Source organism: Gekko japonicus, unplaced genomic scaffold (assembly GCF_001447785.1).
Source record: "Gekko japonicus isolate JY-2015 unplaced genomic scaffold, Gekko_japonicus_V1.1 scaffold588, whole genome shotgun sequence".
NCBI classification, from domain to species: domain Eukaryota; kingdom Metazoa; phylum Chordata; class Lepidosauria; order Squamata; family Gekkonidae; genus Gekko; species Gekko japonicus.
This window is the reverse complement of record NW_015167071.1, coordinates 132,887-157,918: the sequence shown is the minus strand read 5'-3', so window position 1 is coordinate 157,918 and position 25,032 is coordinate 132,887. Positions and strand designations below refer to the sequence as shown.

Below are 25,032 nucleotides of genomic sequence, written 5' to 3'. Positions count from 1 at the left end.
GCCCTAGGGCTTTCAAACCGCTGGGTAGGCAGAAAGATAGCTTAGGCCTCCCTGTTCAAACACTCTAGCCAAGCTGCATGCAGGCCTCCCTTCCCCAGTTTTAGTCAAGCAGCACAATGAAGGAGTTCTTGCTGGGCTTCCATGTGTGGCATTAGGATCAATGGGTGATTATTTAGTGGCCTGGTTATCACTACGTTTGGAGCCTGGAAGAATCTCTATACTGACATCTTCTTGATGAACTGGCTCGCAAATATCAGAAAATTTACTAGACTTTGTAGTCCATGGAGGAGCGTTTGTTCTTTAGGCATGCAATAGGGTAGCCAGCCTCCAAAATGGACCTCGAGATCTCCCAGAATCACAGTTCGTCTCCACACATCAGGTTTCCCAGACCGCAGATTTCCCTTGGATGCAGTGGCAGCTTTGGAAGGTGCATTACTCTATTGCATTACATCCCCACTGAGTACAGCCCCCTCCCCTAACTCCACCCTTCCTGTACTCCAACCCCAAATTGGGAGGAATTTCCCAAGCTGGAGTTAAAAGCCCTAGCATGTGGGTATGATTTGCTCCTTTCCTTCTACACATCCCAAGGGGTCAGAAAATACAGCCTTCAGATATCTAGGGCTGGACGTTGTTAGCGTCAGATGCCCCTGGTATTTTCCTCAGATAGCAAATACCTGCCAATGGAAACTGCAGATTCAGAACCTTCTGATAAATCCCAGAGGGGGAAAAGGGGTTTCAAGCTTCATGCCACCATTGCAAGGGAGATGCCAGGTAGGATTTCTCAACGAGTCCCGCCCTTTTTTTCAGTGGGTGTCAAAAGTTCACGTTGGAAATTTTTACGACTCAGTACAATATACACCCCTGGCAGGAAGCATATCAGGTGTTTTAAAGTCCATCGTGCATCCGTTATGGCACTCAGAGAAGTGCACAGTTTAAGTGCTGCCCTCTTAAAGATCAGCTCAGATGTATAACTGTTTTAGGAGGTTTCCGTTTCGAAAATGAAAATATGGACACAGTTCGGTACAACCTTCTTCTCACACGGAGACCACTACATGAATCGCTATTTCACTCCCTTCACTGTGATAAACTTCTGAAGGCTTTTCTCCATCTGCTATACATTGTAATAATTAACTCTACAACAGCTTTTTTCTGTGATACGTAGGCTCAGACAGATCACTGGAATCCACCTTGATAGGCATAATAAATGAATGAATGTTGCCAGCCATCCTTAAATGCAAACTGTGAAACTTCAGTTTGCCTCAGGACTGTGTGAGGAAGGGGAGAGCACGTTCAACGCTTCAACATCCATTCAGGGTTAATGATTGAAACTGGACTTCCTGGTTGTATAAGTACCATTAGGGGGGGAAGATGTGCTTAAAAACACATTTTTTAAATTTATTCCTTATACTTTATTCATTTAAAATACTTTAAACATCTTTTTCCCTCTGTAAAATGCTAATCATGGAGCTGGTGAATCAGTTTTGATAATTCAAATGAGTGAAGATTAAAGTGTTAAACTTCCTCTTTTTTTCCTCCATATTGCCCTGGGGCAAACTGAGACTGCATGAGTCTTTCATTTTTCATTTTATAGGTGGATGAGGATGCATGATCTTCATTATGTCTGTTTGAATTAACTGGGCATAACAGTAGCAGTTTCTGTTCACATGTGTGATCTTGTCTAGTTTTTACCCTGAGCTCAATCTGAACATCTTTTTGTTTCAGCTCCCCATCATATAGAAAGTGTGACTGGCCCAGTACCACACATGGAGTTTCATTTGGGTTGCCAAATCGACTTACCTCTGCCGGCGGGGGACTTTGTGCTGGCTCCCGGCAGCATGCACGTCACAGGGAAGTGACGTCATGACGCTGGGGACGCTGGGGGCGGGGCACAGCCATTTGAGTTTCCCCCTCAAATGGCTGTGCCCTGCCCCCAGTGTGCCCAGCGTCACGACGTCACTTTCCTGTGACGTGCGCGCTGGGGTGGGGTTCCCCCCGGGGGCCGATTCCGCGGGGGCGGAAATTGGACCTCCAAAGCGGGGGGAAATCCGCCCCCCGGGGGGATTTGGCAGCCCTAAGTGTCATGGCTGACTAAATCTGAACTGAGTCACCCTGATCCTAGTCAGACACCTTTCAGCCCTGGCCCCCGCCTGGTGGAACTCTCTGCCAGAGAACATCCATGCCCTATGGGATTTACTACCTTTCTGTAGGGCTTGCAAGGCAGAGATGTTCCGCCAGGCATTTGGCTGAGGACCGCAATGGTCTGGCACTCATACTCCCACCTCCCCTCTTTTTCACCATATCTTTCCCTCCATGCAAGGGGCAGGTGGATACTGAAATTATTTGTCATCTTGGACACAGTATTGTTTTTTGATCAATTGTTTTACTAAATTTTACTGCTTTGATTTTCTCATTTATTGTATTCGCTTTTGATGTAAGCCACCATGAGCCCTGTCTCAAGGAAGGGCAGCATAGCAAATTGAATGAAAGAATAATAACAACAACAACCAGCACCACCACCATGCTGAAAAAGCTTCATCTTCTCTCGATGTTTGTCTCCAATGTCCCAAAAGCTGCAGGTAGGCAGGGGAAAGGAAAAAAAGATGGTCATATAGAAGTAACTTGATGAGCAAAAAATGACTTGGGCAGCTCTATTTTTACTATTGCTGCTTCTGTACATTTAATAACTGCTTGGGATTTTTAAAAAACATTTTTATTGCTTTTCTAAACTACAATACTACAGGGTCGGGGGATGGGGACAACCTAAAACTAGAGTAACAAGGATCATTATTACAGAAGTTTAAAATTATCAAAATAAATTTATCAAAATAATAAAGCGTGAGAGATATTATTATAAAAATATCAAATTAAAAGGCAAACAATCAGAAACATATTTGGCTGTAGTTGTGCATCTTAGTTTTAAAATTATGCATTGACAATAAATGCTATAGTGTAAATATAAGTGGTTTAGAGTTATGTGTTAAGAATAAACATCAGGCTATCAAAATTAAGCTGTTTTACATTTTCCTCTCCCCCTGTCAAAGTCCAAATTAGTTTTTAAATACTTTAGGGGTAGCAACCCCTAGTTCTGCTTCAATTCATAGGTTTTGCCAGATCGATCGAGATTATATCAGAGTATTTCCCATCCTTCTCTTCATCTTCTTCTTCCACGTCTTTATTCACATCCACTTTCTCAGGTCCCTCTCCTGCTTTCTGTTGTTGCTTCAGGAGCATCCGCTTTGTTTCTTTCTCGCTGAAATTTGAGTTCCTTTTGCAAGATATCCAGCTTATCGCTGAAGTTGGCCATCTTGTCCAGTAGAGGGCATAAAAGTGCAGCAGTCAGTTTGGAAAAGTCTGTGTTTGCTTCCGGTCTGGTAGCCGGCGGTGATGTGCTGGCCGTTCCTGTTTTAAGTTTCGTTTTCAGCGCCATTTTTTCTGCTCATTACATCATTGTTTACACAAGAGGAAAGTTTAAAAGTTCTCCATAAGTCTGGTGATTTATGGCTTTCTTGCTGGTCTGCCGCACACTCCGTCATAATTTGCTTCCTTCAAGCTGCACTTTCAGCCTCCCACTTTAAATTCAGTTTTTTTGGGATCGGGCATTTGCCTCCCCCTTCCGTTTGTTTGGGGCTTTGGGATGGCTTTACCGCTAGCGTTTTATTGATTGTTTGCTGGATCATAGCTTCACGCACGTTTGTACTTGCGTTCGTTGCATATGTAGAGAGGATAATTCCTTAGGATCCTTGTGTGCTCTGTCTGGTGTGCGCCTCTTGGTGCCATGGTGGCTCCGTGCTGCGGGGGCCTATCGGGGAAAAGAGGAGCCTCAATCCTTTGGCTCCCACCTTGGGAGAGGCACCTCTCATGCCCCCCCTCCAGGGAGCCTGGGGGTCTAAGATCAACTCTGACCTCCCCCCCATCGGCACATTTGTGGGGCGTCTACATCATAGCTGTGATGGAGCACACCCACTCTGCGAGTCGCCAAAACCGGAAGTCCAATAACTGCTTGGAATTTAAAGAACAAAGTTTGAGTCCAGTGGCACCTTTAAGACCAATACAACTTTATCCCAAGTATAAGCTTTCATGTGCATGCATGCTTCAGTGCCGCTGGACTAAAACCTTTGTTCTGCTGCTTCAGACCAATGCTGCTACCCACCTGAATCTGCTTGAAATTTGGTTGGTGAAACTTTGCCACCATAAAGTGCTGGAGAAAGAGATAGGACTACTCCCCCTCCCAAAAAAAGGTGGGAGTGCTAAAAATGAGACTTTGTGAGGCAAAACATTATTGTGTAGAAGACTGATGGAGGCCTCTTTCTGCTTCTGCGTGCTTGTATGGGATTCTCAGACCAAGCAGCTAATCTCGTGTGCTTGAGGGGGCCTTTCAAGGCAGGCATCAATGTGCTGAGTAAGTATCTGTCACAGAGCTAATGGGCTGGCACTTTTAATGCAAGTAGGGAGGCACAATAAAAGGTAAGAGGCCAGACAGGCCAGAGTCTGACAAGCGATAGCTCATTGGAAGTGTGCTCTATTTCATGCAACCTGATGGGAGGACAGCCACTTCCAAGAGGGTCTCTGGCAGTCATGGCTAGCAGCCGTGGTCAGGTTCATATTAGGAAGTGTGCTGATCGGTTGGTTAGGCCCCGTTATTCATTTCTGGATTGCAGTGTGCCCAGTATAAAACAGGCCTGTTCTACACAACTAAGGGAACTCACACAGCCTCCTATGATTTTGGGGACCCAGGGGTTTTTTCCCCAAACTTTAAACCTTCCTCTCAGTTACTTGGTGCCCTTAAGGTAGCAAGTGTATAGGAATGGGTTTGCTGCTAGGAGGTATAATTTGTGGTGCACAAGTAGAATACAGAGATCATTGGGGCAAGATTTTTATATATACAACTCAGATTTGTTTATTTACAGGTTGCTTTCAAAGAACAGATCAGCAGCACAAGTCTCCAGGTAGACAAAGGAGAAACCTGGCTGAGGCTAATAAATTTAAGCTAGCGATAGCTCCAGAGAATAGTCTGAATTTTCTTTAATGCTTTCAGGTACAAACAGGCTTTACTGACTAGTCACTAGGTTGGATCCTCTTGCCCACACAGAATTACCCCCACACCAGCCTGCTCTTTTCCAAGAGTCAGACTAAATGATACAAGGTCTTCTAATTGCCAGAGACAGGCTTAACAATCGGGTACACTATTCTCTCCTCGGAATAGAACATAAGAACGTAAGAGGAGCCATGTTGGATCAGGACAGTGGCCCATACCGTCCAACAGTCTGTGTCACACAGTGGCCAAGACCAGGTGCCATCAGCAGGTCCACCAGCAGGGCCAGAACTCCAAAAGCCCTCCCACTTTTGCCCCCCAAGCACCAAGAATACAGACTATCACTGCCCCAGACATAGGCTGAGATCACACACACTAAATAATCCACTTTCAGTGCACTTTCCAATTAGATTTTACTGTGTGAACTGGCAAAATCCAATTCAAAAGTGCACTGAAAGTGGATTGAAAGTGGATTATTTAGTGTGTGTGATCACAGCCATAGTGTTCCATTTATACTTTGTGGCTAATAGCCACTGATGTACCTCGGCTCCATATGTTTATCCAATCCCCCCTTGAAGTTGTCTATGCTTGTAGCTGCCCCCACTTCTTGTGGAAGTGAATTCCACATGTTAGTTACCCTCTGTCTGAGGACGTACCTCCTTTTATCTGTTCAAAACTTACTGCTCATTAATTTCCTTGTGTGTCCACAAGTTCTTGAATTGTGAGAAACGGAGACAAGTCTGTCTTCTTTATCCCATGCACAGGGGTCATTTCCTGCAGGAGCGCACAGGAGTGGAGCTCCGGCAGTAAAGAGCCCAGGGGGCGGGCACATGCAACAAGCCCCACCCTCTGCTCCCAGCAGCCCTCAGCCAGAGCAAGAAGCAGTCAGGTAAGTTGCAGAGCTCCCCCCAGCCCCCTGGTCCAAAACAGTCCAGTGGCACCTTTAAGGCCAAGGTTTATTCAGGTACAAGCTCTCCCTCCTCTGTGAGGACAGATCTGCACGTCCCCCCCTCAATAGCTAGCAATCCAAAACAGTCCAGTGGAGCCTGAGCGGTGGGTGTTGCCTTCTGACACACTTCCGGTGGTGTCAGGGGGTGTGGCATATGCAAATAAATTATGCTAATGAGTTATGCTAATGAGCTCCTGCACCTCTTTTTCTACTAAATGACCCCTGCCCATGCATATTTTTGTAAACCTCTATCACCCCTCAATCATCATTTCTCCAAGCTAAAGAGCCCTAACCTCTTTAACCTGTCTTCATAGGGAAGGTGTTCCATCTTTGTAGTTGCCCTTTTTGTTTTTGAGGTGCAGTGTTAAAGTACTCTGCTACACTACCATGCAGAGCTACCCTTCAAACTGCCTACGCTTTTGCTGAGCCAGACTTGAGCTATCACTGCTGTCTCTCTGAGGCAGATCTGAATTTCCTCCCCAGTCTGGAAGGCAATTGGATGCTGGAGCAGCCCTTCGGGGCAAAAGAGCCTCCTGTCCATCACAGTCACATACATGGTTCTTCCTTCCTGCATTTTGTCCCCACTCCCCAACAATCCTGTGAAGTAGGTTAGGTTAAGAGAAAGCAACTCAGGGTCTTGGCAGATTCATTAGCTGCCAATCAGTTACTAGGCTCAGTTTAAATTACTGGACATCCCGTACAAAGCCCTTGGTCCTTCATATCTGCGGGACCGCCTCACCCCCCCCCATGCTCTGTCATGACAGCTTTCCTCATGTGAGCAGGGCCTTCTGCAACTGTCAATCTGCAAATGGACAAAATCAACAACGGCTCGTACCTGTGCCTTCTCTGTTGTCGCCCCACCTTATGGAATGGCTTACCTGAGAAGGTCAGGAACGCGCCTACTCTCCTGGCTTTCTGCAAATTATGCAAAACTGAATTATTCAAGAGATCTTACCTACATTGTAACAGGGATGTATGGTAACAAAATGGTTCAGAAAGTTACTTGGGTAAGGGGTTAAGGACTGTGGTCTCTACTAAGGGTTTGCAACCCCCAGAATTTTTCAGATTTGGGTATATTGAACCTGAAAAATATTGTATTTCCTGATATTCCCAGTATGGTATTGGGATTCAGGAAATATTTGGGAAACCCACGTTTTTTGAGCTACTATAGTCAACTTTCCCCATAGGGTATAATGGAGAATTGATCTGGGGGTATTTGGAATGGGGGGCCCCTGTTTTTTGAGGTACAAATTTGCAGCATAGCTGCTGGTGCCTCTCCTATCAGCCGGTGTCCAATTTGCCCTATTTGGGCAAATTGATTGAGGGGGCGGTGGTGATGCAGTTACAGGGCTTTCTAGATGATGCTTCCATCCTTGATCCATACCAGTCTGGCTTTTGCCCGGGGCATGGGACGGAGACTGTGCTGGTTGCCCTTACTGATGACCTCCGTAGACATCTGGATCAAGGCGGTGTGGTGGCGCTGTTGTTGTTAGATCTGTCGGCTGCATTTGATATGGTCAACCACCAGCTGCTGGCCCACCGCCTTGCCGACGTGGAGATTCAGGGGCTCACCCTTCAATGGCTTGTCTCTTTTATCCGAGGTCGGGGACAGAGGGTTGGGCTAGGGGAGCAGCAGTCCCAGAGGCACCTGCTTGAATGTGGAGTGCCTCAGGGGGCAGTGCTCTCCCCGATGCTATTTAACATATATATGCGCCCCCTTGCCCAGATTGTCTGCAGGTATGGGCTTGGGTGTCATCAATATGCCGATGACACCCAGCTCTATCTGATGTTAGGCGGCCAGTCGGACTCCGATCAAGAAGATCTTCACCGGGCTTTACAGGCCGTGGCTGGGTGGCTCAGGCTGAGACGGCTGAAGCTGAACCTGGTGAAGACGGAGGTCCTGTGCCTGGGTCGGGGTGGCATGGGATTGGGGCTCCCACTCCCGGCCTTCAATAGGGCACCTTTGGTTCCGGCTTCGGAGGTTAGGAGTTTGGGAGTGCTCCTGGACCCCACCTTAATGATGCAGGCCCAGGTAGCAGCCACTGCCAAAGCAGCCTTCTATCATCTATGGCTGGTGCGGCAGTTGGTCCCCTTCCTTAGCCGTGACGATCTGGCCACAGTGATCCATGCGATGGTCACTTTGAGGCTAGACTACTGTAACGCTCTCTACATGGGGCTGCCTTTGTCGCAAATTTGGAAGCTGCAGCTGGTGAAGAATGCGGCAGCCAGGCTGGTTGTGGGGGCCCCTAAATGGGATCATATCCAGCCTGTATTGAAAGCGCTGCACTGGCTGCCTATAGCGTTCCGGATTCGCTTCAAAGTGCTGGTGCTTACCTTTAAAGCCCTACATGGCCAGGGTCCAGCATACCTGAGGGACCGCCTTTCCCCATACAGGCCCCAAAGAGCACTTTGGTCAGGGTCACAACACCGCCTAGTGACCCCGGGCCCTAAAGAGGCCAGGCTTGCTGCCACAAGGGCCAGGTCCTTTTCGGCGGCGGCTCCTACCTGGTAGAATGAGCTCCCGGAGGAGATCAGGGCCCTGCGGGACCTTTTACAGTTCTGCAGGGCCTGCAAGATGGAGTTCTTCCGCCAGGCTTTTGAGTAGGAGCCACCGCTGCCACTATTACCACCAGTGTGCACTGCAGAGCAGTTCTGCCGGGGTGGGCTGATTAGCCACCCGGAACAGCCTAGTCCATGGCATTCCCCTCCTCTTTTTCTGATCTCACTGTGATATACTGTAATGAGTGAGTATTTTAATCGCCGATGTATCCTGTAAGATATGAATTCTGTTTTAAGTGGTTAACCTGTTTAGTTTTTATCGCACTTTGGGTGCCTTAATTGTTTTAATCCTGTTGTATTGTATTGCACTGCTGTGCCTATGTAAGCCGCCCTGAGCCCACGTGCGGGGAGGGCGGGGTATACATGAAATAAAATAAATAAATAAATAAATGGAGGAAAAAGGCATTTAAAAGGCTCACAGTCACTTTAAATGCCTTCTTTAAATGCCATGTGACTCCATGTCTTGGAGAACTCTGAAGGTATTTAAAGAGCTCATAGTCCCTTTAAACGCCTTCAGGTGAAAGGGACTGTGAGCTTTTTAAACACCTTCGGAGTTCTCCAAGCTGCAGAGTTGCATGGCTTGGAGAAATCATTTAAAGGGACTGAGATCGCTTTAAATAGCCTTTAAGTGCATCTGTCCAGTGGTCCTGAAAATCCCAAATATTTTTGTGGCTTTCAGGGCTTGGCCATTTTGGATAGACAGACAATATCCGAAATCTATATCCGGTTGAATCAATACCTAAAAAGTACTGACAAGGTATTTTCTGGGTATTTTTTCAGATTGGATTTAGCCAAACGCACACCCGTAGTCTCTTCTACTGTATATAGCTCATAGTTCCTGTTGCTGTAAGCATGATCCTACGGTGTACTTTTTGTATGGTTTAACACATTGTGTTAATACTTATGCTTTGGTTCAATTCTGTTTTCAGATTTTTAGTTGGTTCCAGATTTCTACAACCTAAATCCCATTGCATTGTTTATTGTGTGTCCCATCTTGTTGCTTTATTGACTTACTCTGTGTAATCTGCCTTGAGTCCCAGTGAGAAAGGCAGACCATAAATAAAGTAAATAAATAATCCCCGGTCTCCCAGGTCCTACAAAAGCACTGCATCACATTGGCTCTTCACGTGCATGGTCCTTTAAACATAATTATGTCCCAGTTTGAGAAATGGGAGCACCAAAGTTTCTCTGTATTTACTTGTCTTGGTTTCTATACACTCCAGTGGCCTCTATTAAATCTGAAATTCAGGATCAGAGGTATTCTGGAACTGGGAATTTGTTTCTAAATACTGCGGATGACTCAATGATACCCATACCTATACAGATGAATGAGTCAGGATGGCAGGATGTGCCATATGTGTAGCTAATTGACTTCCAAGGGAAATGCTGGTATTCAGCAACAACCTTCCCTCCTCCCCAGTTAAGTTTTTTTTTTTTGCTAAAGCAATGGTCTTACTAATATGTTCTCTATCAAACCGAAACAGAACATATCTTTGCCACTACTGCTCTCTGGTGGCCACTCTTTAAAGGACAGTCTCCCAACACTTTCCTAGTATACTCCTTAAAAGCAACAACTGTGTGAATTACCACACAGTGACCTGCTTATTGGAAATCATCACTTACCCTATCAGCAACACCAACAAATGAATGCACTAAGCAATGAACTGGAATATACAGATTCCAATTAATTGTATATCATGTATATCACAAGCAAGGTGAGATACAAATAACATGGGTAAGTAAGATGGCTTTAAACCTTGCGAAGGTGCCCCAGAACAGGAACTTTGTAGGATAATTTTGTGGCACTCAAGAGCAATTATTCCTCAATGCATGTGGGTCACTTTTGTGTATCAGTTCTGCTACTGTGTTTACTTCTGTGTTGGCCTTTGACTGTAATAAACCATTTACTTATTCATGTGAGTCATTGAAGCATTTGCATTTGGAAACATTTGGTTTTCCTACAGCAATGGGACACAACTGATCACATATTTACCCAGGGGAAACTACAAAATGGCAGAGAATGGCACTTGAGTATGGGTCTCCCAGTGGTCACCTATGGAAGTATACTTCCTCCCCCAGAGCACATTGGTCTCTCATATCCAATCTTAAATTATCTGTAGAGTTGATGCCTTGCTTCCCCAGTCTCTGAAAATACATCCCCAATGCATATAGGGAGCTCTCATGATGCTTCCTCCCTTCATAATATTGTAGACCCTCTCCTTGTGTGTGTGTGTAAAGTACTGTCAAGTCACAGAAGACTTATGGCAATCCCATGGGGTTCTCAAATAAGGGACTAACAGAGGTGGTTTGCCATTGTCTTCCTCTGTATAGTGACCCTGGATTTTGTTGGTGGCCTCCCATTCAAATGCTAGCCAGGGCTGACTCTGCTTAGCTTCCGAGATCTGATGAGATCAGGCTAGCCTGGGCTATATAGGTCAGGGCAGACTCTGCCTTTTTCTAGAGGAGTATCAGCAAACAAAAGAAGAGCTGATAAATATTTGTTTTATATAATTGTATTCTTCATATAGGGTGCTGCGGTGGCTCAGTGGTTCATCCCCAGGCATACTACCACGGTGGCTCAGAGGTTAAGACGCTAAGCTGCAGATGGGAAGATCTGCAGTTCAGCAGTTTGAGACCTGAGTGCTGCGTGACGGAGTGACCTTCCATCTCTAGTTCCAGCTCCTGCCAACCTAGCAGTTCGAAAGCAAGAAATTGCAAGTAGATAAATAGGTACCGCTTCGGTGGGAAGGTAACAGCGTTCTGTGTGCCTCGGCGTCTAGTCATGCTGGCCACATGATCACGGAACGTCTTTGGACAGTTCTGGCTCTTTGGTTTGGAAATGGAGATGAGCACCGCACCCTAGAGTCGGATTCAACTGTCTTTCAAGCAAGGGAAATGTTTACCTTTTGCTATTCTTCATATAAAAATATCCCAAGCCCAGGGTAATGCACTTTATTTTGTATACGAACATAAAATACTCAGACAGCAGTAACACACCCCATATGTCATGATACAATAGAGTCTCTGAGAAAGAGCTGACCATTAACTTGACTTCCCTTATTTGAGTCCCTTATTTGAAAAAAAAATATCTGATACATTCAAATCAAGTGCTTTTGTTGTACACATTTGCTTCATTAGCATATTTTATTCTGAAGGCATAATCCTCTGGAGTACTTTTCTTCTCGTCTCTTCCTTGGTTTCTTCCTATGGTGCTTCTTTTTAGACATGGAATTTTCTATGCTTAATTCTAAAGCATGAATTATAGTAATTGTGGAAACTGTAGCATAAACAAGATTTGGGAAGTTATAATTATTGTGTCTTCTGATGCTTAGCTCTGCGACTGCATTACAAGTCAGATAATTTAGTAAAAAAAATAGCTTGCTTTGTACTAAGGGAATCCTCCTCTTTGCCATGTATTTCACTGTCAGATGATGGTACAGCCACAGCAGTACCTCTCTGGATAATCCAGGGCATACACCTTGTTCTCCATTCCATAGACATAATACAGGTACATCTTTCCTGCATATTGATAGTGAACTTCTGTGACAGGAATCAGCTCAACAGTCTGTCTCTGCAAAAGAAGAACATAAAAAAATGAAATACCAGATGCAATGGAATCTTCCTGCTGCAATTGTTTCTCACAGCAGAGGCCCATGTCATTTATCCTGCAACTATTCTCCATTTGAAAAACAGACTTAGAAAGGACATAAACTCCTTTTGAATACAAAATACATCAGTGGGCATATTCAGTTTTCTCCCTGAGTTGTGGATGGGGAGGGAGGCTTGTTTGTTTGAAGGGTCCAGAGATCAAGTTCCTTCCCATGCCAGTGTTAGCACTCCCTGGAACAATGCTGACACTCTAAAGTGCTGCATTATGGGTTTCTCCCATGTGACCTGAAAATTCTGACTTTAATAGAATAGCATGGAAAGCACATGCCCAATAGAAGCTTCCACGCTACCAAATAATTTTGTTGACTTCATCACTACCACTACTAATTTTATTAATTTCATTTCTCCAAAATGGGCCTCCAAAACAGCTTACATAGTTCTTTTCTCCTCCATTTTGGCGTCACCAGGAAAAGTTTGGATTTTTGGACCATGGCTTACGCTTTCAAGATGAAGCTCTTCTATCAGGAGATGGTTTGTGCCTCATGAGGGCAGGAAAAATGTGTTTGTTAAGAGCCTTACAAACCTGATAAGGAGGGCTTTAAACTAAATTATATGGGGGAGCAAGACAAAAATCCAAAGCCTAGTATGATGCCAATAACTGGAGATAAGAATGCTAAAGTTTTGCAGGGAGTGGCACATATGCTAGGTAACATTAACTCACAGAAACTAAAACCTCAGGGGACATAAAACATGGATTCTGATGTCTCTAAACTAAGGCACAGAATATGGGAAACAAGCAGGAGGAACTTGAAGTCCTAACACGGGAAGGGGACTATGACCTAAAAGGCATTACTGAAACTTGGTGGGATGACACTCACAATTGGAATATAAGGATTCAGGGGTACAACTTGTTTAAAAGGGGGGAGGAGTAGCATTGTATGTAAAGGAGGTATATACTTGTGAGGAAATACAAAAAGAAAATAAAAAAGACTCCTTTAGGAAATGGAAGGAGGGCCATATAACCAAGGATGAATATAAACAAATAACCAGTGCTTGTAGAGAGAGAGTTAGGAAAGCTAAAGTTCAGTATGAGCTTAGGCTAGCGACAGATGCTAAAAACAACAAAAAAGGGTTCTTTTGCTATGTTCAAAGTAAGAAAAAGAGCAAGGACATGGTAGGTCCATTGCGGAAACAGGAAAGTGAAATTGTAACAGGTAATGAAGAGAGGGCAGAACTGCTCAATCCTACTTTTCCTCAGTCTTCTCCTGTGAGGAAAACAGTGCTCAACATGGCAAAAACAGAACACATGATGAGGGAAGGGAGTTGCAGCCTAGGATCAGCATGGAGTAGTATATAAACACTTAGTTTCTTTAAATGAAACTAAGTCCGCAGGGTCATATGAACTACATCCAAGAGTAGTAAAAGAACTCACGGATGTAATTCCTGAGCTTCTGTCCATTATTTTTGAGAATTCTTGGAGAACAGGTAAGGTGCCAGAAGATTGGAGGTGGGCAAATGTTGTCCCCACCTTCAAGAAAGGGGAAAAGGAGGATCTGGGTAACTACCAACCCATCAGCTTGACATCAAGAAAGGATGGGTGTGATTACTAAGAGCCAGCATGGGTTTCTTAAGAACAAGTCATGTCAGACTAACTTTATATCTTTTTTTAAGAAAGTTACTACCTTGCTGGATCAGGGGAACGCTGTAGGCATAGTTTATCTTGATTTCAGTAAAGTTTTTGAAAAGGTCCCACATAATCTTGTTGACAAGTTGTTAAATGTGGTTTGGATCATGTTATTGTTAGGTGGATCTGTAACTGGTTGACAGATCACACCCAAAGAGTGCTTATTAATGGTTCCTCATCTTCTTGGAAAGGAGTGACAAGTGAGTGCCTCAAGGATCTGTCCTGGGACCTATTTTGTTCTGCACTTGTGGGAGGCATTTGTGGATGCCAGAAATTGAATTTCTGCTATCTGTTGGTTTTAGAAATTTTAACTCTGTATGAATTGTATTTATATACCGTAATTATTACATACAGTATTAACTCTGTATGTATTGTATCTTAACTGTTGTGACCTGCCCTAAACCTACTTGCAGGGAGGATGGGATATAAATCCAATGATAAATAAATAAAATAAAAATATATTTTTGTAAATAATTTGGATTAAGGAATAGAGGGAACGCTTATTAAATTTGCAGATGATACTAAATTGGGAGGGGTCGCAAATATGGTAGAAGACAGAGTCGGGATACAGGATGATCCTGACAGGCTGGAAAACTGGGCTAAAACAAATAAAATTAATTTATGGTAGGAAAAATCAAATGCATAATCATAGGATGGGGGAGACTTGTCTTGGCAGTAGTATATTCAAAAAGGATCTAGGGGTCTTAGTAGAACATACACTGAACACGAGTCAGCAGTGTGATGTGGTAGCTAAAAAGGCAAATGTGATTTTGGCCTGTATCAACAGAACTTTAGTGTCCAGATCATTCTAAGTGATGGTATTACTTTACTCTGCTCTTGTTAGACCTCACCTAGAGTATTGTGCTCAGTTTTGGACACCATAGTTTAAGGATATAAACAAGCTAGAACATGTCCAGAGGAGGCCAAGGAAGATGGTGAGGTGTCTGGAGATTAAGTCCTATGAGGAAATGTTGAAGGAGCAGGGGATGTTTAGCCTGAAAAGGTGATGACTGAGAGATTATATGATAACCACCTTCAAATACTTGAAAGGTTGTCATATAGAGAATGGTGTGGAGTTGTTTTCTGTTGCCCCAGAAGGTCAGACCACAACCAATGGGTTGAAATTAAGTCAAAACTGGTAACCAATGCAGCTGGTAAAGCACAGGCCGAACGTGAACCCGCACAGGTGTCGATGTTAGCAGGCATGCCACCGCATTTTGCACCAGCCGTAATTTCCAGATCAGCTTCAGGGGTAAGCCTGTATAGAGCGAGTTACAATACTCAAGCCTGAAAGGGACCATTGTGTGGGTCACTGTAGCTAAGTCCTGGGGGGAAAGATAGGGCTTCAATAGCCTGATCTGCCTAAGATGGCAGAGTGTTGGGATGTGACTGGAAAATTTGGATTCAAATTCCTATTCAGTCATGAATCTCACTAGGTGAGACTGGACTTGTCATTTGCTCTCAGCATGAGGTAGCTTCATCTGGGTTTACATGAGGTGGCCCTCCTCCTCCACCCTCCTCACCCTGCAGCAAGGTTCACCGTGGGGAAGCAGCTGCTTCTGCCCTCCTTCTGCCACACCACACCACACCATACCACAAGTCAGGTGAGGCAGTGCCCAGCTCCCTCATCTCCTGGTGAGGCAGCAATGAGGTGAGGTGATGCAAAGCAAGGAGGTGCCCATCTGCCTCATCCCCTGGCATGGTAGCTAGGTGAGGCAGAGGAAAAAAGGAAGAGGTCCAGGCCTGCCCACCATCCTGCCACCTGATTAGGGTTCCCATTCCCCTGATGGGGGCGGTTTTTTTCTCGCTTTCGTGGCCCTCAATCTGCCGGCCTCGATCGAGCCAGTGGGGGGAACCCCGCCCCCAAAGTGCTGCTTGTGCACCAACATGCCTGGTGCAACGACATCACCTGGTGGTGACATCATTGTGCAGGGCATGTTGCGGGGGGATGGTCGATAGAGCATCCCCTGCAATGTGCCATGTGCAATGACATGACTTCTGGGTGATGTCATCAAGAAGGACCGGGACCCCCCACTGGAGTCCAGGTAATATGGAGGGGAGGAAAGGCCAGGACTCCCACAGCTGCCCACTGGGCTGGGGGGGGGGGTGTCTCCCAGGGTTGCTGCTTTCCATAATGGACCAGGTCAGCAGGACATCTCTAGGTTTGCCTAGTGGCTAGGTGAGGCCTATTCCTGAAAAGGATGTGGTGAGGGTAAAATGGAGGAGGTGGCGAGAACGATGTGTGCTACTGTGAACTCCTTAGAGGAAGGGCAGCATAAAATAATTTATTTTCATTTTATTTGAAAGGGTTTTTTGGTATTATTGTGTGTGCGCGCACGTGTGCGTGCACACACATACCTGGAAGTCATGGCAACCTCTGGTGACTGATCCCTACTGGGGGCCTGGAGGATATTCAGAGAGGTGGCTGAATAATGCCTGCCCCCTCCTCCCGACTTCTGGTATTCCAGGGAGGTGTCCCATCCAAGTACCTGCCAGAGTCAACCCTGCTTAGCTTCCAAGATCTGACGAGATCAGGCTTGCCTGGGCTATCCAGGTCAGGGTGAAAGACTTTTTAAACTTATGTATAAAGCTCTGGAGATAGTGCACAAGAAAAACATTTGCGCCAAAACACCAGCAACAGTGTGTGTGTGTGTGTGTGTGTGTGTGAGTGTGTGTGTGTGTGTGTGATGTTCCGTCAAGTTGCAGCCGACTTATGGCAACCCCTGTAAAGGGCTTTCAAGGCAATTGAGAAGCAGAGGTGATTTGTCATTGCCTTCCTCTGCAGGCTCGTTCTTGGTGGTCTCCCTTCCAAGTACCAACCCTGCTTAACTTCTCAGCAATGCTCCCTCTAAGCTGTGGAGTCTTATGAGCAAAAATTCCACTTTGTGAGCTACTGGCATTAAAGTTGTGAGCAAGTGATTTGGCTACTGCATAAGTTAGTTTGCGCTGGGGCCATCCATCCTTCCTGAGCTAAGACAACAATGTGTGAGCTGGAAGCTAACAGACTGTGAGCTAGCTCACACTAACTCAGCTAAGAGGGAACACTGCTTCTCAGATCTGATGAGATTGGGCTATACCATGCTGCTCTCCCTCCCCCAGCAACAATAGCAATACTGCAACAGCTGCTGGTTTTATAATCAAGAAAAAGGAGCAATAAAACAAATGTAAGATACACTACAACAGATATAAAGATAAAAGTTCCCTTGCTCGAAAGCCAGTTGAATCCGACTCTAGGGTTGCGGTGCTCATCGTTTCAAAGCCGAAGAGCCAGCGCTGTCCGAAGACGTTTCCGTGGTCATGTGGCCGGCATGACTAATCACCGAGGTGCATGGAACGCTGTTACCTTCCCACCGAAGTGGTACCTATTTATCTACTTGCAATTTCTTGCTTTCGAACTGCTAGGTTGGCAGGAGACAACAGATATAATGATACATAAATGCCTGATTTCAATTGCTGCTTTTATATATGTGTACTTTATTGTATTGTATGTGTATTTTAACTTGATTGTAATGGTTTAAACGATGTGTTCTCGGTTTGGCTTTAAGAGTTTTTCACCGGTGTATTTTTTTAATGTATATTTTACATCTGTTAGGCTCCTCAGTGGTCCTAATGAGGACAGAAAGACAGAGTATAAATTTTATAAATAAATTTAAAAAAAACGGTTATAGCAGAGTGGCTATAATTAGAGTTGCCAATCTCCAGGTGGGGCCTGGAGACCTTCTGGAATAACAACTGATCTCCAGGCTGAAGAAATCAATTTCCCCAAGGGGAAAAAATGGCTGCTTGGGGGGGGGGGGAACTCTGTGCAGAATACCCTGCTGAGATCCTTTCCCAGGCTGCACCCCAACATCTCCAGGTATTTCCCCACTCAGGCTTGGCAACTCGATCTGCCATTTAAGCACCTCGCTTAGTTGGCCACGAACTTGTGTCAGACTTTAGTACAAAAACACTTCAGCAAGGACTAAGAATGTTTTATCTTTTTTTAAAAGCAGAGTAGTTGCGGGTGTTTGCAGATAGAGGTGGTTTGGGGCATGCCATAAGTAATTTTGTTGTGCTGTTTATAATGCTTTGAAAATTTCTGGCGTCTGAACAATCACAGCAATTGAGGCAGGCCCACAAAATGGTGGGGGGGGGAGGGTGTAATCAACCGCTTGAATTCCCTTTGGTTTTATTTCTCATTTGGAAATATACATCCAGGTGTATTTACCCGACTTTTATGTTACCGCCCTGATCACATGGAGGAAATGTGATGTGCTTAAGAGGCAGAGTGCTGCAAAATGGCCCTGAACTTGAAAGGCTTGGTTTCAGAGGTTGTTTTCCAGCTCTTTGCTTTTTATTTGTGCTTCCTTTGATTCAAGCAACCCCTTTGTATGAAATGCCAAATGAATGCATATCTGAAAACTCACTTTCGTTCCAGCTGTTTTTCCTGCAACTAATATTACCTTTTGCAAAGCAAACAAGAAGTGCGGAAGCAAAAGAGTCATTCCTGTTGTACATTTGATGGTTTTTGCCATCAGTGCTAACCAGCTGCACCTCTTTTGCTGGGCTTCTTCCCCAGCATATAGGTAGTTCAATGACTTTCCTGCTTCTGTTTTCTTTCTTTGGTACGTTTCAATCCCAAACATTCTCCAAGGAGTTCAGGGCTGTGAACATTGTTCTCCTGTCCTTTCCCCCCCCCCCCTTCCCCAGAAAAGTCCTGTGAGATAGACTGGGCTGAGAGAGAGTGACTGGCCCAAGGTTACCTAGCAAGGTTCATACCAAGTGGGGAACTGAACCTCACTCTCCCAGGTTCTAGCCTGCCACTCTAACCACTACACCACACTTTCGCCTTCTGCTTCCTTTATGCTAAAAGCCAAAGTAATTTGCAGAAAAAAATAAAGACATGGGCTACTCTTGGCTCTTGCTGTGGGTGAAAGAGGAGAGCACAAAAGTTGGCTTGAAATTCAACTGAGATCATGGCATCCGGCCCCATCACTCCTTGGCAAATAGAAGAAGGAGGAGGAGGGGAGGAAGAAGAGGAGGAGGAGGAGATTGGTTTTATACCCCGCCCCTCACTCAGAGTCTCAGAGCAGCTTACAAACACCTTTCTCTTCCCTTCCCCTCCCCACAACAGACACCCTGTGAAGTAGGTGGGGCTGAGAGAGCTCTTTCAAGAACAGCCCTTTTAAGGACAGCTCTTGTCAGAACTATGGCTTGCCCAAAGTCACCCAGCAGCGGCAAATGGAGGAGTGGGAAATCAAACCCAGTTCTCCCAGATTAGAGTCCGCACACTTAACCACTACACCAAACTGGCTCCAGTAGAAGGGGAAGTCATGGAAGCAGTGACAGAATTCACCTTCCTGGGATCCAAGATCACTGCAGACAGTGACTGAAACCATGAAATTAAAAGATGCCTGCTCCTTGGGAGGAAAGTGATGGCAAACCTAGACAGCATAATAAAAAGTAGAGACATCACCCTGTCAACAAAAGTCAAAGCAATGGTATTCCCATTAGTAAAGTATGGCTGTGAGAGTTGGACCATAAGGAAGGCCAAGCGCCAAAGAATAGATGCTTTCGAATTATGGTGCTGGAGAAGACTTTTGACAGTCCCTTGGACTGCAAGGAGATCAAATCAGTCAATCCTAAAAGAAATCAACCCTGACTGTTCCCTGGAAGGCCAGGTACTGAAGCTGAAGCTCAAATACTTTGGCCATCAAATGAGAAGGGAGCACTCACTGGGGAAGACCCTGATGCTGGGAAAGACTGAAGGTCAAAGAAGAAGGGGACAGCAAAGGATGAGATGGCTAGACAGTGTTATGGATGCAACAAACATGAAATTAAGCAAACTCCAGAGGATGACAGAAGACAGGAGGGCCTGGCGTGATGTGGTCCATGGGATTGCGAAGAGTCGGACTCGACTGTGCGACTGAACAACAACAAAAAACTCTTGGCACCTGAAAGCCAGTTTGGTGTACTGCTTAAAAGTGGCGGACTCTAATCTGGAGATGTGGGTTTGATTCCTCACTCCTCCACATGCAGCCAACTGGGTGACCTTGGGTCAGTCACAGTTCTCTCAGAGCTGTTCTCTCAAGAGCAGTTCTCTCAGGGCTCTCTCAGCCCCACTTACCTCACAGTGTGTCTGTTGTGGGGAGAGGAAGGGAAGGAGATTGTAAGCTGCTCTGTGACTCCAAATGAAGGGTGGGGTATAAATCCAATCTCTACTCCTCCTTTTTCATCTTCTGTTCCTCTGAGGACCAAATGACACACATGGGGGGCGGATCCATGAGTCTAGTCACATGTAAGACAGGGTGTGCTGGAGGGGTGTCTATTTTAACAGAAAACAAACTGATGAAAGTGCTGTTATGGGGTGTGGAGTTTCTTTTTCTGAAATTCCCTTTTTTTAAAAAGATATAGCAATCCATTTTAAAAGGAGGATTGGGCTTTCATTTCTCTTTGATGAGGAATCAATGCATCCTTTTGTAACTTCAGCCCTTTGCAGTGTTTTATGTTGTGGAGGAGGATAGGAAGGTTTGGGAAGGCACGGCCTGCCTCTGAGCATCTGAAGAGTAAAATTCCGAAATTTTGCAGAACCTGCCTGCCTGCCTGCCCCTCCTCTTCTTGACTTTCTCCTTGATCAAAATGGAATTTATTAGAAACTGACTCCAGATTCCTAAACAGAGGGAAAGAAACAGATGGTTGGATTTCAGGGAGAAATTGAATCAAGCGGAATTAAGGCAATTTCCCTTAACAACCCTACCAGAGCACTGAGCTCTAATCCTTTTCTTCCCCATGTTACCTTCCTGCAAGTACATTCCCCTAGCATTAATGCAGCTGGCATCTGGTATCTGAACCACACCAGGAGACAAAAAAGAAAAAGTGCTACAGACTACAACTACAGCTAGGTAATGAGACAAAAAACAAGAGGCAGAATTGACTCTCTCGCACAGTGGCCAACCAGTTTCACTGGAAGGCCAGCAACAGGGCATAGAGGCTGAAGCCTTCCCCTGATGCTGCCTCCTGGCACTGGGATTCAGGGGGAGATTGCTTCTGTTGCAAGTTTTGCAACTCATTTGCCAGTTAATTAAGATTCTGTTACAAAGTCTGAGGTGCTAGATTGCTCAGATCTCAGATGCTGCACCTACAACCCTGTGTCAGAATTCAATAGGTGCCCACAGGCTCTAAAAGTTTGGGGACCTCTACACAGTGGCTTAGAGGTTAAGACATTGAGCTGCAGACCAGAAGGTCTGTAGCTCGGCAGTTCAAGACCCGAGTGTGCCACATGACACAGTGAGTTCCTGTCTCTGGCCCCAGCTCCTGCCAACCTAGCAGTTCGAAAGCAAGAAACTGCAAGTAGATAAATAGGTACCACTTTGGTGGGAAGGTAACAGTGTTCTGTGCACCTTGGTGTTTAGTCATGCTGGCCAGAAATGTCTTTGGACAGCGCTGGCTCTTCGGCTTGGAAACAGAGATGAGCAACACCCCCTAGAGTCAGATTTGACTAGCTTTCGAGCAAGGGAAACCTTTACCTTTTACAGTCGGTCATTAGCAGCTTGCTGTTAGGCAGTACCTATGCCCACCCATCCAATCAATTGCAATTACAGGACAGGAAAAGACTTGTGACCTTTCCCTTATTTTCCCTGCAGAGCAGGAGAATGACAGCTTGTTGTTGTTCAGTCGCACAGTCGAGTCCGACTCTTCGTGACCCCATGGACCAGATCACGCCAGGCCTTCCGGTTTTCTGCCGTCTTCTGAAGTTTGCTCAGCTTCATGTTCGTTACATCTATGACACTGTCTAACCATCTCATCCTTTGCCGTCCCCGTCTTCTTTGACCTTCAATCTTTCCCAGCTAGGTTACCATTAGGTCAATGACAGCTAGGTTACCATTAAAGATTTTGACGGTGCAATCCTAAACAAAGTTATATCCTTCTATGACTTTAATGGCTTTATAAGGGTGTAACTCTTCCCAGCATTGCAGTGCTAGACTTCTCACCCTACGTTTCAAGAGTCGGTCTCTTGTTCCCCCAGCTTCACCAGGAAAGGAAATAAAGTCAGGATAGTATTTGCTGGTATCCCATTTGGTGCCTGCTCTTAAATACACACTATAACTTTAAGATATACTATAGTTAAAAGCTGTACAGTAGGATGAAATGTTATTCCAGTGCACATGCACTCTCTACTTCAAACGCTCACTGCCCAGCATGCTGCTAATTAAGACATTTTGTGAAACCCAGGCAGTTAGGTAGCTTAGGTAGTTTAGATCTCCCGCTCTGCACTTTCAGCACTTTCCGCATCTGAGACTTGAGCAATCTAGCACCTCAGACTTTGAAACGGGATCTTAATTAACTGGCAAATGAGTCGCAAAACTTGCCAGGCTCACACTGTTAATAGAAATGTATGTTCCTTTGAACTAGAATGCTTTGGTCAGTCCGGGGAGGCTTCTCAAGTGGGCTGATGAGAGCCACAACAGATCTTGGAAAGAGATTTTCCCCCTCTATTAAAGAAAAGAGAGGGAGGAACTCCTTGTAGATTAAAAATATAAACTGGGATTAAACCGAGGGCTGCCAGCTTCCTGGTGGTGGCTGCTAACCTCCCAGAATTACAGTTGATCTCCGGGTTACAGGGATCAGTTCTCCCAGAAAAAAATGGCTGTTTCGGAAGGTGGACTCTATGACATGATACCCCACTGAGGTCCCTTCCCTCCCCAAACCCCGCCCTCCCCAGGCTCTGCCCCCCAAATCTCCAGGAATTTCCCAACCTAGAGTTGGCAGCCCTGAAAACCTCATGGTTTGTGTGGAATGAGCTATTCATGGAAGCACCTGCATGCATTCAGATCTCACTGTGAGGTGGAGCTTGAAATGTCTGAACAAGATCTAAATGCAAGAGGTGGAGGGAGATCCAAGGAACAGCGGCAGGCTTCAGCACACAACAGACTTGTGTTCCTGCCGGACATGAGGTGAATGACAGTGTGTTGTCAAATCTGATTGCAGAATCATTGTCTCCACTGCTGGGATTCAATCAGTAATTAGACAGATGAAAATAAGCACACAGTGTCCAGCAAGCACTTAAGCATCAGCAAAAGGTCTGAACTTTAATTTTACCTTCAGGTGGGTAGCTGTGATGGTCTGAAGCACCAGAATGAAATTTGAGTCCAGTGGCACCTTTAAGACTGCCGAAGTTTTATTCAAAGTATATGCTTCCGTGTGCACACGAAAGAAGGGTGCATGTACATGAAAGCTCATACCTTCAATAAAACTTTGTTGTTCTTAAAGGTGCTACTGGACTGAGACTTTGTCCTCTTGAATTATACCTGTCATTGTCAATACTCTTATGTCAAATATACTCTGACAAATGACCCCTTCTAAACCCTCTGCAAGCCCACCACATTCCTGTTATTCTGCTCCCCACATGTGTATGCATTTTATGTATATTATAATACTTTTTGTCCAAAATGGCTCCAGTTTCAAGACTTTTGATAATTTACTTATAGATATTGGAAAAACACATCCACGCCTAAACTCCCATGTATTTTGTGACCTACACTGCGTAGCTGTTATGAAGAGTACTGAAATTATGCTTGTGAAGCTTCCAACACCCGAAATGGGCTATGTAATATTATGATCAGGAGCATTATCTTTTGGATGTAGTCATATAGCTCAACCAAGCAAAAAATTCGTATATATCTGCCTGTTGAAAACATGTTTAAAGCAAGTGTTTAGTCAACATGCAAGTACAGAATTGCTTTCTATAAACACAGATACTGGTAATGAAGTTTTTGTAAGAGATACAGAGGTGAGCCATCTCTCCAGAAAATACATTGCCACTCTGCCACCTGGTGCTCAAATGAAGTAGTGTTACTATCCTATGTCAAAAACTAGGTTCAGATTAGTTTAAATGAATGTGGTTTTTTCGAGGATGATCATGAATGATTATTACACAATAATTTTGTATTTTTTTTCTTTCTTTAAAGAGAAACTGTATGCCACAGCCCAAAAGTCTGGCATTCTAAAGGGCACATGAGACTACACGTCGGAACTGTCTACACATTAAAAAGAAATACTTGACTCCTTCTTATCAAAACATAAAATAGTTTTTATCAGACTCACATTCAGCCAAGGGCAAACAAAGAATGTAAAGAAAAAACAGAATGCTGATGCCCAGATACTAGTAACATATGGTTTGGCTCTTAAGACTCTCTTCCATTAAATGAACATCTTACTCCAAAGGAAGAAGACTTGCTCTACAGGAAAGGGCTCCTTCCTTCAAGAGCAAGGCTCTTCACATAGCAGAAGACAGTTATAGGGTCCAATCCAGTAATTAAAGAATTGCCTTTCCAGATAAGACCAAAGAATCACCTAGTTCAAAGCTCCATCTCCAGCAGTGGCCCAAAGGACACACCTAAACGTTGCATGCCAGAGGAAGCCATCATTAGATGGTGATCAAGAGAATACAGACTCTTTAAACAATTCATGTGAGCTTCAAACAGCTGTTCTGGGATTTAAAGAATTTGTCCTCCTGATATATCTACATCTAACAAACAGATGTCTCTGAAGAAGGTAGAATTCAGAATGAAATCCATTTAGAAAGTATAAACATTTCAAAGAGCTTAGCATGCTCAGTAAGATGTTATTAAATAATTGCCTTCCCTGTTTATTTGAGGACCATAGTGTGCTTTAGGAGTATGTTTTTAAATGTGCATTGGTTAAGTGTCTTGTCAACAATTTCTAATAGAACATGCACAGACTTGCGAGCATAAAAACAGTCATCTCAGTATCACATGTCATCATTCTTCAGTCCAGCTAAGGGTCAGAAATGGACTTGTCAGAAGTGGGGTCAGAAGCCCCATTTGCAGCACAGCTTCGGGGGGGGGGGTCAGTGGGACAGCAGCCAGCCATTGCAGCCAGGCTAGAAGAAGGGTGGGCTGCAGAGGCCGAAGAGGGGCGGGTGGTCAGACCGATGGGAAATTGCAGCCCTCCCCTTGCCTGACGGGCCAATGTCTGGCTAAAATCGGGGCTCAGAGGGAGCGGCAAGGGGACAGGCCTCTGGGGGGGTTTAAGCACCAAGAATGCCTGCCCCGCATCTTTTGGTTGCGTGGACCGAGTTTGACCCACCGTCCCTCCCCTTTATTTTTATAGCTAGCTGTAGTGTACTGTAGATCTAGTTCGAAATTCTCTCCTTTTTCTCTTTCTCTCCTTTTGTTCTCTCATTTTCCTCTTTCTCTT

At 45.0% G+C, this 25,032-nt stretch overlaps 1 protein-coding gene across 1 annotated transcript in view; it reads right to left on the bottom strand.

Moving 5' to 3' along the window:
* Positions 1-11,964: 11,964 nt before the first annotated feature.
* LOC107111690 (protein SSUH2 homolog) overlaps positions 11,965-25,032 on the bottom strand; it is a 45,540-nt gene continuing 32,472 nt past the window's right edge. The window contains 1 exon segment of the mRNA XM_015412696.1: positions 11,965-12,111. Within this exon segment, the coding sequence (XP_015268182.1) occupies positions 11,965-12,111 (147 nt within the window).